The sequence below is a fragment of the Bos javanicus genome, chromosome 11, assembly GCF_032452875.1.
Source record: "Bos javanicus breed banteng chromosome 11, ARS-OSU_banteng_1.0, whole genome shotgun sequence".
Classification (NCBI taxonomy): domain Eukaryota; kingdom Metazoa; phylum Chordata; class Mammalia; order Artiodactyla; family Bovidae; genus Bos; species Bos javanicus.
The window spans coordinates 97,011,166-97,024,768 of NC_083878.1; the positions used below are offsets into that span (position 1 = coordinate 97,011,166).

Sequence of the window (13,603 nt, forward strand, 5' to 3'; positions counted from 1 at the left end):
GCTCTGCAGTCAAGGGGCACTTTCACGTAACTGGACTATTGGAATTGTTTCTTTAGAAAACATTCATTTATTGAGAGGTTGAGAAAAAGAAAACTTAAAAATATGTATGAGTTGGTTTTGAGACAGTGGGAAGAGCCCTGGAGAACAAAGTTCATCTCCAGCGCTGGGTCCGACCCTGCCAGGTCTGTCCCGTCCCCGTCAAGGCTTGGCCTCAGTCACAGGACAGTGGCTGTGGGTTGACCGGCTTGGTTTAGACCTCGCCCACCTCCCTGAGTAACATGCTTGCCCCTGGTGGCAGTACCCCTGGGCTGGCCCCTCGGTTCTGCCTCTTGTTCTGCACTCACAGAGGCCCTTGTGTTGCTCTCCAGCTCATGGAGGAGATTTTGTGTGTGTACACTGGGGAAGCAGGTGTGAACACATGGTGATAGTGACCCGCCCGGGAGCCCCTCAACAAGCCACAGGGGCAGGTGTCGCTTAACTGGATTTTATCTTTACTTTGAGGGAAATGCAGTTGGTCCCTGCCCCAAGCCTTGAAGTACTTACAGAGTTTTATACTTCCCTGGTGGCTCAGACAGTAAAGCGTCTGCCTCCAGTGCAGGAGATCCGGGTTCAATCCCTGGGTCCGGAAGATCTCCTGGAGAAGGAAATGGCAACCCACTCCAGTATTCTTGCCTGGAAAATCCCATGGATGGAGGAGCCTGGTAGGCTACGGTCCATGGGGTCGCAAAGAGTCGGACACGACTAAGCAACTTCACTTTTCACTTTCTGCAGCCGAGTGAGGGTGTTCTCCTTCATGTATTTCGAGGGCGTGGTGGGCGTGGCAGCCACCCATGGCCCAGCTGCATGGGCTCCCACCGCCCAGCAGAGACCCTCGAGGGTCCTCCTGCACAGGCCTCCTCCTGCACAGCCCCTGGGGCCCTCTGGGGTGCTTCTTGGAATGGTGGGGCAAGAGGGCTGGAGGGCCCCCAGACTCCTCCTAGGATGTGGGGATGCAGGAAAGTGAAGCAGGCTATAGGACTGAAGTGACAGTTATCGTCAGGTGCTGTGCATTTGGAAGGTAGGGGCAGAGATATGGGGGGACTTCCTAATTACCCACACAAAATAGAACCTCAGAGACCATTCATTTGTGGTGTGAAGGCATCTTTATTTGAAAAGTGCCGTATTTCTGCCTCAGTTCAGTTCAGTCGCTCAGTCGTGTCCGACTCTTTGCAACCCCATGATTCACAGCACGCCAGGCCTCCCTGTCCATCACCAACTCCCGGAGTTTGCTCAAACTCATGTCCATCGAGTCGGTGATACCATTCAGCCATCTCATCCTCTGTCGTCCCCTTCTCCTCCTGCCCCCAACCCCTCCCAGCATAAGGGTCTTTTCCAGTGAGTCAACTCTTCACATGAGGTGGCCAAAGTATTGGAGTTTCAGCTTTAGCATCAGTCCTTCCAATGAACGCCCATGACTGATCTCCTTTAGGATGGACTGGTTGGATCTCCTTGCAGCCCAAGGGACTCTCAAAAGTCTTCTCCAACACCATGGTTCAGAAGCATCAATTCTTCGGCGCTCAGCTTTCTTCACAGTTCAACTCTGACATCCATACATGACCATTGGAAAAACCATAGCCTTGACTAGACGGACCTTTGTTGGCAAAGTAATGTCTCTGCTTTTCAATATGCTGTCTAGGTTGGTCATAACTTTCCTTCCAAGGAGTAAGCGTCTTTTAATTTCATGGCTGCAGTCACCATCTGCAGTGATTTTGGAGCCCCCCAAAATAAAGTCAACCACTGTTTCCACTGTTTCCCCATCTATTTCCCATGCAGTGGTGGGACCAGATGCCATGATCTTCGTTTTCTGAATGTTGAGCTTTAAGCCAACTTTTTCACTCTCCTCTCTCACTTTCATCAAGAGGCTTTTTAGTTCCTCTTCACTTTCTGCCATAAGGGTGATGTCATCTGCATATCTGACGTTATTGATATTTCTCCCGGCAATCTTGATTCTAGTTTGTGCTTTCTCCAGCCCAGCATTTCTCATGATGTACTCTGCATATAAGTTAAATAAGCAGGGTGACAATATACAGCCTTGACGTACTCCTTTTCCTATTTGGAACTAGTCTGTTGTTCCATGTCCAGTTCTAACTGTTGCTTTCTGCCTAACCTGGTAAAATTAGCCTCCTGACACCCAGGGGCAGTTTTGTTCTCTTGGCGTTGGGGGCTCTTTTCCAGGGGACGTTTAGCATCTGGACCAGCATGGGCCTTGCTCTCACAGGTGAGCTTGACCTGTGACTGTAGGGACGGCAGACACCAGGAGAGCCGAGGTCGGGGCACCCAGGGAGGCCGTCCCGGGCAGGCTTTGCCTCTGCACCCCCAAAAGCCTTTGGCCTCAGATTACGTAATTGAATGTGGATGCAGTTGTGTTTTTATGTAAAAGCAGAGAGAAAGAAAGGTCTATCTTAGATGGCTTTTCCATCTAGTGCAGGGCTGTTGATAGTTACTGAGGACTTAGTTTATACCTGGGGCTTTACATTTTTAACCTCATTTAAACTTTGCAGCCGTCCAGGTATGACTTCCTTCCTTCTGCAGTCAAGAAGCAGGCTCAGAGAGATGACATGCTTGTCCTGAGTCAGAGGTGTGGGCAAGGGGGTGCCTGCCACAGGCCCCCAGCCTCTTCCCAGCAGTGTACTGCGGACCAGGCGTGCCCGTCCCCCTCCACGAGGACAGTTGCCTCCTTCCTCCCACGGAGCCGCGTCATGCATGGGACTTGGGAGGCTCTGGTTGTGGCCGATAAAGCAGTGCTTTTGGCTTACAAGTAACGTGGCTAAACTGATTACTATGGGGATCCAGAAGGAAGCTGTTGGCCTTGTGTAAACTCAATTGGAATGTCACCTAGCAGACAGCTCTGGGGCGTCCACAAATATCTTCCAAGGAATTTCCCCAAAGTGAAATCAGAGAAAGCAGACCGGGCTTGGCCGTTTTGGTTTGCAAATGAGTTTTGAGAAATGGCCCTGAGATCTTGAGTTGTTGGCATTTTCCCATCACAGACTGTAAAGGACTTTTGAAATGCCCTAGGAAAGGGGGAAAGAAAGGGCCGGGTTGCTGATTACTTACAGCTCTGAGCCCCAAGCAGGTACACGGAATTAAAGGCCTCCCACCCTTCCAGCTGCATGTAATTTTATTGTGAAAATGACTGCCTGCCAGTAAGTCACGTTGTTCACCCTCATCTCTGCGAGGACTTCTGAGGAAGCACAACTGAGCTCACTTAACACCACTTGGCCGCTGTAAGCAGATGACAGTTGAGATGCTGGTGGTGGAGTCTTTTTAAAAATTTTACATTTTCGCCATTGTTGTTCAGTCTCTTAAGTCGTGTCCGACTCTGCGACCCCCTGGACTGCAGCATGACAGGCTTCCCTGTCATTTACCATCTCCTGGAGTTTGCTCAAATTCATGTCCATAGAGTTGGTGATGGCCTCCAACCATCTCGTCCCCTGTCGCCCGCTTCTCCTCCTGCCTTCAGTCTTTCCCAGCATGAGGGTCACATTTTAACCTATGACTTTATGAATCTCTGGATCGAGTGTGCTGGAAGTAATTCATGTGTCAGTTGGAGTATTTCCTCTTTGAGGAAGGCATCAGCTGGTCCTGGGCCCGGTGCCTTTGGGAGCTGGTCAGCAGTGGGTTTGTGTTGAGCCTGCAGAAGTCCAAAGGTATGTGTGTGCGGAGGCGAGAATGAAGGGAAGGCACCGAGGGATTGCCTTGGCAAGTAAAATTATAGTTCCCATACACAGGAGCTACGGCCCTCTCTTGTTGCCAGGCAGAGTTCCCGCAGATTCATGGCAGAGGTGTCTGTGCAAACGAATCCAATTTATGTCCAAACAGAAATGACATGCAAATCGGACTTCTTCCCCCAAGGAAAGCAAAGGCAGGTAGCACGGTCAGTTGGGAAAAAAATAAATAAATAACTGCCCCCCCCCACCTCCTTTCCTTCTTTAGAAGAGGGAGTGGTATTAATATAGTAGCAGATTAGAGCTTTATTTGTTTAAACCTTGCAGATTCTGTAAGCATTCACAATCCTCTTGACTTGTAGTGCCTGATTGTAAAAAGAACAGTTGAATGAGCTCATTGTTTCCTGGTTTTTTTTCTGTAATGTATTTTACAAACACTCCGGTGACAGGCCTGACACGCTGATTTCTATGTAGTCGCACTTCAGTTTGGGATTACAGCATTAATAACAGAGTTCCATGCATCATGCCATTTTTAAGCATGATCGTTATGATAAAGGGCATATACTTAATTACAGGCCTGCTTAATTACAGCTCTGTTGAAGCTCGTTTGTTTAGGAGAATGCTAATTGCGCTACGGAGCCCACGGCACATCCTTGCTTTCATCTGCTGTGTGCCGCTCGGTGCCGAGGATCAGGGTTTTGTTAAAACTGCCACCAAAAGTAAAATTGAAAAAGAGAAAAAGGGGGAGGGGGGAAGGAAGAAGACGAAGAGAGCACTCGTCCTAGTCCTGAAAGGTGGCCTGCCTGGCGCGGGGCTGTGGGCCTGCACAGAAGCCCCTCCTGGGGCAGATGCCCTGTGGTCCCCGCTTTACAGGCAGGGCGGCCAAGGCCCAGAGGGGTGAGATGGCCACACATCTGCTGCACATCCTCCCTGCCACAGCCATGGCATTGCCACTGCCAGCTGGGCACCTGGGCTCAAATCCTGGCCCCATCAAACTCCCTAATGCCTCAGCCTTGGGTTCCTTAAACGTTAACTTGCCCGTGACTATCGTGGAGGACGTTATTTGGTGCACGTTGGCTCTCTTGGGTGTGGTCAGTAAATGTGGTTTCCTTTCCTTCACACTCTCTCTGGCCTAGAGTTGGGCAGGGGAGAAGTTCTGCTACATCCAAGGTTTCAGGGGGTCACGGGACTGGGACAATGGATTGCTCTGGGCCCCGGAAGCTCCACCTTCAGTGCCAGTGAAGAAAGGACAGACCTCTGTGTCCTGCCTCTGGGTTGTGCCCATGGATCGGTCAGGCTGTGTTCATGTGAGAGCCTTGTGCAAGCCCAGGCTGCCTGGGAGGCCTGGTGAGGGGGGGAACGAACATGTACCCCCTGAGCGGTGGCTCTGTGGGAGCTGCCCCTGCTCACGGCTCCCCCTCAGCCCCTCCACCGCGTGTCACTCTCACTGGGACTCGGCAGTGGTTGAAGGCTGGGGGAGGAGTGGGATGAGGACAGAGCACCAGAGCACGGTGAGGAAGACACGTGCTCCCCCATGAGGAGCACGGACGATGATTTATGAGATCTTTTGGAACATGTAAAAAATGAGCACCATTGATTTTAAGAATTATGTCTCACAAGCCTCTGGATATCTTAAAATGTGGAAAAGCTGCCCAGATAGGGAGAATAGAGATGGATGTCCTGGAATTAGAAGGGGATGTAGCAGTCCCACAGATCAGCTTTTCTACCGATACACAAGATCCCTCTCTAACCCCCTGACAAGTGGCCGTGTGTCTGGAACTTTCTCAGCCAGTGCTGTGCCCTTCCTTCCGGCTTCTCCAGAGGAGGACAAGGTCTCCCCCGGAAATCGTGCCCTGACGCCAGCCCCTCTTCTTGTGACAGCTCTCAGAACACGTGCAGACGCTTGACCATGTTCACCTCCAAGGCTTCTCTTATCTGGTGATGGTGGTTGTTCAGTCACTCAGTCATATCCGACTCTGTGCGACCCCATAGACTGTAGCCCACCAGGTTCCTCTGCCCATGGGATTTCCCAGGCAAGAATACTGGAGTGGGTTGCCATTTCCTTCTCCAGGGCCTCTTCCCGACCCAGGAATCAAACCTGCGTCTCCCGCATTGCTGGGCAGGTTCTTTACTGCTGAGCCACCAGGGAAGCCCCTCTTCTGTCTGGACCAGAACCCATCTAGCTGCACTTCTTCTCGCATGCGGGACACTGGGCTCTTGGGTGCCAGGTATGGTCAGGCCTCCCTACAGCAGCAGATCTGATGACTTCCTCTCCTTCCCTCCTGTGGGCTGGCCTCAGGTCCCTCACCAAGCTGTCCAGGACAGTGGTCTTGAGAGTGCAATCCCAGCATGGAACCCCTCCGTTGAGCCCAGAACAGACCAAGGTGGTGATTCCCCCACCCTGGCATGGGGACGGCTGTGCTGTCGCGTACAATGGCAGCTCCCAACTTCTAAACAGCCAGGTCACATTGTTGACTTGTTCCACTACAGACAAGTGTTTTTTTGTGTCTTCTGCTGTTATTCCAGCGTGAACATCTCTTTCATTCCATCTGACGCAGTTGGCATTTTGGACCCAAGGTACAGGACTTAACACTGACCTTTAACAAATTCCATCTATTAAATTTAGCCCATGACCCTGACTTCTTGAGATCTCTATTGGATTTCTCTCCCTTATCCAGTCTGTGGGCTGTCCCCATCGGCCGCATATCAGATATGCCTACTCTGCGTGCCTTCACTGAAGTAATTGATAACGCCCTGGGCACCCTCCAGAGAGGTTGCTTGAGGTCAGTGTCAATCTATTAATCAGCTTCTTGAACATCTAGTCCAACCAGTTATGGATTCTCCTACCCTTAACATTGTCCAACCGTACTTATCTGTCTTGTCTGTTCAGATAACGTGAGAAATTTGTCAAATGCTTTGCTCAAATCTGCCTTCTTTCAGCCTACCATAATCTTGGCTATGCTAGGTTTTTTTTTTTTTTAATAAATGAAACTTGGTTGGCAGATCATCTGTTCAGCAGACTCTCAGCGGCTCCTGGGGACCTGGCTCCCCTTTTCAGGGAGTCCGAGCATGTCACCCCAGAGGCTGTTCCTTTTGAGGCAGCGCCTGCCCATTCAGCAGCTTCTGCCCCCAGGACCCCGTGGATTCACTCTCGTTTCCTCCAAGACTGTTAGAGTCTGTTCTCTAGAAGAATGCAAGGAGTATCTGGCTCTGCCCATCTTCCCATCCTGAACTCTTAAGATGAGGTGGAAACTTATCCCCAGATTCTCATCTCTCTCTCCCTCCCCAGACGGCTCCCCTCAAGGTGGGATTAGGTCCGCGTGGTTCTCCACAGCAGCCCCTCTGCTGCTCAACCCCATCAGGAGGCCATCACCCCACTGTGCTAAGGGCCACCCTCACACTGCCTCTTGCTTCTCAGTCTTGGGAATGCATCCTCCCTTCTCCCCAGAGGTATCCCAGCCTGGAGCCCCGTTACAGGGAATGCTGAGCTCCCCAGGCACCCCCTGTGCTGGGATAGGAACACAGAGCTGACTCAGATGTGGACAGTCAGAGGCCCATGGCCAGCAGAGGAGACGCGGCCCTAGCCAGGCACCCATTGGGGCAGGCAGGACTTCAGGGACAGCGTCCTGCAAGAGGACATGCTGAGCTGACCCCAGAGGGATGGTGGAGGGACGGGGGTGGACATAGGGTGAAGGGGGGGAAGGGAGCACCCCTCCTTGGCAATTCCTGTCCCTTCCCTTTGGGTGCAGCTGTGACTCCAGCCTCGTGTCTCTCACTCCTGCCCAGTGCTCCCCAGGACTCTCATTTCCTGTAGTAATCCGGCCCTTGCAGGTCAGCGTACCACATTTTCAGAACACAAGTTCACAGAACAGACATTGACATTTTGATGGAAACAGATGTCACCAGTGAGAAGGGCAATCTTCATCATATCTTTCCAGAACCTCCAGACACTATGATGGGCAGAAAGCCCAGTGAATGACCAGACAGGGTTCCCAGCCCAGGAATGCAGCCAGGGCAGGTGACCACAGGGGCTTTGAGAGTTTGAGGGACAGGTAAAGTAGGCTGTGGTTCCCAGCATCTGACATGGGGTGCAGGATGTGGGCGGTGGCTTCATGACGAGGGGACTGACTATGGAGGGAAGTGTGGGTCCAGAGGACAGTGGTGGGTGTGACTTGGGGCTGTTGGCGCACATAGTCACCTCCTGGCCCGTAGGTCTGTTGGAAAAGAGCTGGCCAAAGGCCAGCTAGACACTTGGCGAGCATGTAGTATTATCAAAACCATGAAAGGCCCTGGTGTGGAAGAAGCAGGTTTGCTGTCAGAAATAGCAAGTATCCCTCATAGGAGGGCCAGAGACTAGAGTCACTGCTTCCACCTATGTGGCCCCTGACCACCTGTCTGCGAGTGATCAGAAATGCTGCCAGTGCTGCATGCCCACTGGCCTGCATCAGGAAGCAGCCAGGGTCAGAGTGCCACGTGAGGTGAGCCTTGACTTCCAGCCACGGTGGATGGACGATGGCAACTGCGGGGAAGGGAGCTTGGCCCTTCCCTTGGGTTCTGAGTGGGCCTTGTCCTGTCTATTCTAGAAGGCATCGCAGCCTTTCAGGGATCATCTGTTAAGGGCTGTATTTTCCAGCTGTGAATGCGCATGCATGGCTGTGTCACTTCAGTCATGTCCGGCTCTTTGTGACCCCATGGACTGTAGCCCACCAGGCTCCTCCATCCATGGGATTCTCCAGGCAAGAATCTTGGAGTGGGTTGCCATTTCCTTCTCCATGCATGTAGAATGCGTGTAGGTGCTCACATTTCCTTAGTATATTTGTGTATATGACATACTGCTTAAGGTGACAGTGGGCTCCCTGCTCCTTCCTGGGGAGGTGTCACACTGTCCCCAGTGCTTAGCTGGGTCTCCAGGCAGGGAGGGCAGGTCCCCGGGGCCTCTGTGATGCAAGGTCTCTGACCACAGATGTCTCTGTCCGAGCCCCATGGCCCACGCAGCCCAGGAAAGGAGGGGGTGTCCCGTGCCGTAGTAGGGCCGGCTGCGGGGAGCTGGCGCGAGGTCCACCCCCGGCTAATCCAGGGTAGCCGGCCGAGCTAGTTCCTTTTCATACTTCCCAGAGAAGGTCCATTTTCTCCCTCCCCAGAAATGATGGAAGTAGCTTAAAATGAGACATTTGGCTCATCTTGTTGATCAGAGAGGATTTGTCCCAGAATTCTTTTCTTACTTCCTGTTCTTCTTTCTGCTTCTGCGACTCTCTATTTCTTAGGACTAAAAAAAAGAAAAACCATTGTCCACCACCAGTGTCCCAGACAAGGCCCTCCAACCCCAAGACGACAGGGAAAGTGGGGACCTTCATTCCTAGGGAACTAACTCATCACTCCACATCTTTCCGTAACCACAACTGACCAGAAAACCGTGAGGCCCCCCATGCCGTGCCTGTGGCTGGGACTAGCGAGGCCAGTTTGGCCCCTGCTCGGGGCTGATGGGGACGCTGGACCCCGGGAGAAGCCCCTGCCCATCTCCCAAGCCTGTGGCTGCCCAGCCTTCACACTAGGAGCGCCTGTGTCACGCTCTGTCCAGGGTGACCTGTTTCCCTGGGTGCCAGGGTTTCCACATGGACGTAGGAATCCCTCATCCCAGGAGAAGAGGGGCAGCCCCAGGTCATGACTTGGTGGCGATGATGACCTGGGGACACTGTGGATGCAGGGCGGCGGGAAAGAACCTGAACCCCTGACCCCTGCCTTCCCTGTTTTCCCTTTTGGGGGCCCATTCCCACCGCTTCTGTGTCCTCTGAACACTGAGCAGACAGTTGAGCCTCCATGCAGCCCTAAAAGACCAGGAGCCAGCAGTGGTGGCTGCATAGGCCCACCTGCCGAGCTCACATGGACAGCTCACACCAACTCCTACACAGGCCGCACTGCCCTCCTTTTAAACCCAAGCACACCCAAGGTCGTGGCCAGGGTTCAACCCAATCTTTTTGACTCCAGAACCACTCTTTCCCCCCAAACCTGGACCTTTCCTGTGAGCCTGACAGCCTGGCTGTGATCAGGACTCGGCCAGGAGGGCACCTCATGAACACACTCACTGCCCGCCTCCACCCCGAGCCCCCAGCCTTGTCCCTTCCACCCTGTGAGCCTCTGTCCTGCTCCCAGCCCCTCAGTAGCTCCCCCCACTCACAGCTGGGACCCTGGGTGGGCTCCGGACTGTCCTTGCTCTCACAGTTCCTGTCTGTACTTCCCTCTGGGTGTCTGCCTCGCTCACCAGGTGTGTGTCCTGGGAGCACGGATGGTACCTGGGCACACGTCGCCCTCGGCCCCACTCACCTGTGCACGTGTCAGCCGGCTCCAGCCCCTGACCGCCCTGTACTGTCCGTGTCAATAGCTCAAGTTACTGAACGTCAGTGGATCTGCAATGCCATTTATTTTCACTTTTTTTTCCCCCTTTTCTTTTGCAGCCATGGATGGTGTGCCTTTTATGATTTCAGAGAAGTTTTCTTGTGTTCCAGAAAGTGTAAGTTTCTTGCATGATTGCCCTCCCCCTCAGCTCCCTCCACCCCTAGCCTAAGCCCTTCTCTTCACAGCGCTGCAGGGCCATCTTGGCAGCCCCCAAACCCCTCCCTTGCCAGAATCATCCATCGCTACCTTTGTGCCTCACCCCCCACCACCGGAAGCTCAAGAGCAGGACTCTGTAGCTGTGCCTAGAAGGTTCTTGATAAGTGAGAGAAAAGAAAGGATAAGGGTGGGGAGGGAGCAAGACAGACGAACAGACACACTCAGACGCAACCACAGCCGAGGCTTCTTGATTCAGCTGTGATGGTGAATTGTTCTGAACCTCGCTGGCTGTAAATGTTCCTGGTTTCCAAGCTCACCTTGTTAATTTCTGCTCTTTTTTATTTAACATTGACAACGTTCAGCAGAAAGCAAGCTGCTAACCCTTTCCCATTGTCATTGCCACATCCTGTGATGACCACATTCTCTGCTCTGAGTCACAGGCGTCTGAATGGCAGGGCTGGGCCTGTTCACGCAGGCAGCTGCCCGGCAGCTGTGGGTCCATCGCCCACGGCAGGCCAACCCAGACCCCACGGTACACGAGAGGGAACCGAGGCCAGGCTGGGCCCCCAAACCGTCTTTAGTGACAGAGGGATGAGTGAACTAGCCAGACCTGAAGGCCAGACCCCACACCTTGAGAGGCATGCACGGCCTTGCAGGGCCCATCTGGCACCCCTGTGCCCTGTCTCCGGCGGTGCCTGCACCCCTCAGCGGTGCAGGCCTGGTCTGCGGGCTCAGTAGACTTGTTTCTGGATTTTTTTCAAATCCTTGCTGCAGAAGTTTGCTCTTGAGTAGTTAATAAACATGACAGCCCTGGTTTGGGCACCAGCTCGGAGTCCTTCAAGCAAAAGTGTTTTTCTTGGATCCAGTTTAAAACCACCCAGCTTGCGATCTGACCTGCCCTAGAGTTTCCATTTTCATGAAATATAATAGGCCTCCTCTGAACCCTTCTGGTAAGCAGCTTAATCTTGAAAAAAAAAAAAGAAAAATACACGCCCGTGATGTTGACACGAGGAGCCTGTGTAACTTCAGCCGACCACTCACTCCACTTGGCTGTGTTGCCATGGAGACGCTGGCACCTCTCCCGCCCGCGCACTTGGAGAGGCCATTCTGTCCTGCGCTGCGGCTCCAAGCGGGCAAGTTTAGTGGGGCAGTTAGAGCCTAATGATACAACAGCTGGACCACCGCTGGATCCCGGGCCGCGTGGGCAGGCGGCCCCATGCTCACGCCGCGCGGGCTGGCAGCAGGAGAAAGCCAAACTGTTTTGTGGTCGCAGGCAGCGCAGCTCCAGGAGCCGAGAGCCTAATTCGGTGGCCCCGTCCCAAGTCCGGGCTCTGCCGACTCAGCGAGTGCTCAGGCAGGCGGCCACGGGCCAAGTCCAGCGCTTCCCCTCGCTTCTCTCTCTAATCTCCCGGCAGCCCGGCCTGGCCGGGAGGGGCCCGCCCACTGATGCTTTGTAACCAGAGAGGAGGTTGATGGAGGGATTAACCTGTCCTGCTACATCCCACCTAGAAGCAGGCGGAGGCACTGAGTCCCGTCAGAATCCAGGTCCTGGGGCTCAGAGCCGGCCTTCAGGGAATCCCCCCACTGGCCCTGCTCAGACTCCAGCTCTTGCCCCCTGCCTCTGGGCTGCAGTTCAAAACCACGAAGGCCTCCGGGGGTTTTATCCGACTCTCGGGTTTCACCTGTTCACCCCCAGCTGCTAACCCCACAGAGCTGCCTTGGGAATACAGACCATGGGGATCCCAGAGGGGACCCTGGCCAGGGACCTTGGAGACAGGGCTCCCTCTGCCCCTCACCGGGTGCTTCAGCCCAGGCTTCTCTGGGCCTCCAGCTGACTCTCGTTGCCCTGTGGTTTAATTTTTCATGCTGGCTGTGGAAAAGCCAGTGTTTTCAAAGAAGAAAGGTCCCCATCTCTATGAAGTTTTAGAAACAAACACCCCATTAAAATGGTGTTATTATTTTCCACCACTGTTGATTTCTCAAATGACCATTGATAGGCAGTTGGTTAGTTCATTCACCTGGCATTTTAAATGACCTAGAATTCCCTCCACCCCCTTCCCTGATGTTAAGGAGTCCCAGGCAAGAGATGGGCTGCCTGCCTCCCCAGAGTTCCTCAGACCTGTTCCAACACACAGGCGGGGGTGGTCAGGGCAGTGTAGTGAAGCCGTGGGTACCTGCATCCCCCTGGCTGCAGAAAGAGCATACTGGCCTTTCCGGGGAGGGTTATGGGGGTGCAGTCAGAGAGAGACGAGAGGCAGAAATGACTGGTGACAGCGATGGTCTTTCAGGAGCGCTGTGACCGCCCCCGACCTGGGTGCCTAAGCAGGAGTCCCCACCAGAAGGGGCCCGGCGGCAGCCAGGTTTTCTGAGTCTGCTCCTGCAGCACTGTGGAGTCGCACTGATGGTTTCTGTGGCAAAGGAGTGGAGAAAACACCAGATCGCAGTGGGGTTTGAAGTGTCGCAGTTGTGAAGAAGAGCAAATGTGAAGCAGCAATTTTTCCAGCCACGTAAGAGGATGACTCGATGTATTTTCAGATGCAGCCCTTTGATCTCCTGGGAATCACCATCAAATCTCTGGCAGAAATTGAAAAAGAGGTAAGCAAGCTCCCCAGGATGGGGCAGGTGGGGCCCGGGTCCTCGCTGGCCGGCCCGGCGTCTCCCTTCCACATTAAGGGTGTGTTCCAGGCACAAGAAGGGACCTCGGGGTGGGGCAGCCCTCTGAGAAAGACGCTTTCACTCAAGTTTACTTCTTAGAAAAAGAAGCTCTCTTTTTAATGTGTGTATTACTTAAAGTAATGACGGAAGGTTTTACATGATAACACGGAACAGTCAACGCTGCTTCATTTTGTTAAAAAAAAAAAAAGTCTCGGCTTAAAGAAGGCAGAGGCTGGGGCCAGGACGCGGAGTTGGCTCTATCCTTCAGCTGTATTATTTGCCTCCAGTAGGGGTTTGAGGAAATGTCCGAGCCGTTTCACAATTTAGAGGAAGGATCAGGACACATTCCATTGTGCTTGATAAAGCCAAACCCCACTTGGCAGACTGGTTAGAAAGAGTTTGGATGTTTTCCTAATAAAAAGAGATCCCAGGATTTGGAAGCACATGTGACACCTCTGAGGACAGAGAGTGGCGATAACAGAACGAAACTGGGGGTCAGCTCTCCCGGTGGTCTCCCCACTTCCATCAGACAGTGCCGGCGTGCGTGTCGTCTTCTGTGTGGAGACGGCTGTTAAGCGGTCACATGCTTGCAGCCGGCTCTCCTCAGAGAGGGACATCCGTCTCAGAGATGGAAATGGAAGAACCATTTCAATATTCTCAGCTCCTCTGGGTGTTCTCTTGTGTACCCGGCT

General features: G+C 53.3%; 1 protein-coding gene across 7 annotated transcripts in view; it reads left to right on the top strand.

Moving 5' to 3' along the window:
- Positions 1–13,603, top strand: part of MVB12B (multivesicular body subunit 12B) — a 208,854-nt gene that overhangs the window by 156,332 nt on the left and 38,919 nt on the right. For all 7 annotated transcript variants that reach the window (XR_009739594.1, XR_009739595.1, XM_061433526.1 and 4 more), the window contains exons 8-9: positions 10,160–10,215; positions 12,792–12,851. Coding sequence is in view for 5 of the 7 variants with exons in the window: in XM_061433526.1 (XP_061289510.1) it covers positions 10,160–10,215; positions 12,792–12,851 (116 nt within the window). In the remaining 2 variants the exon portion in view is untranslated. The remainder of the gene's footprint in view (positions 1–10,159; positions 10,216–12,791; positions 12,852–13,603) is intronic.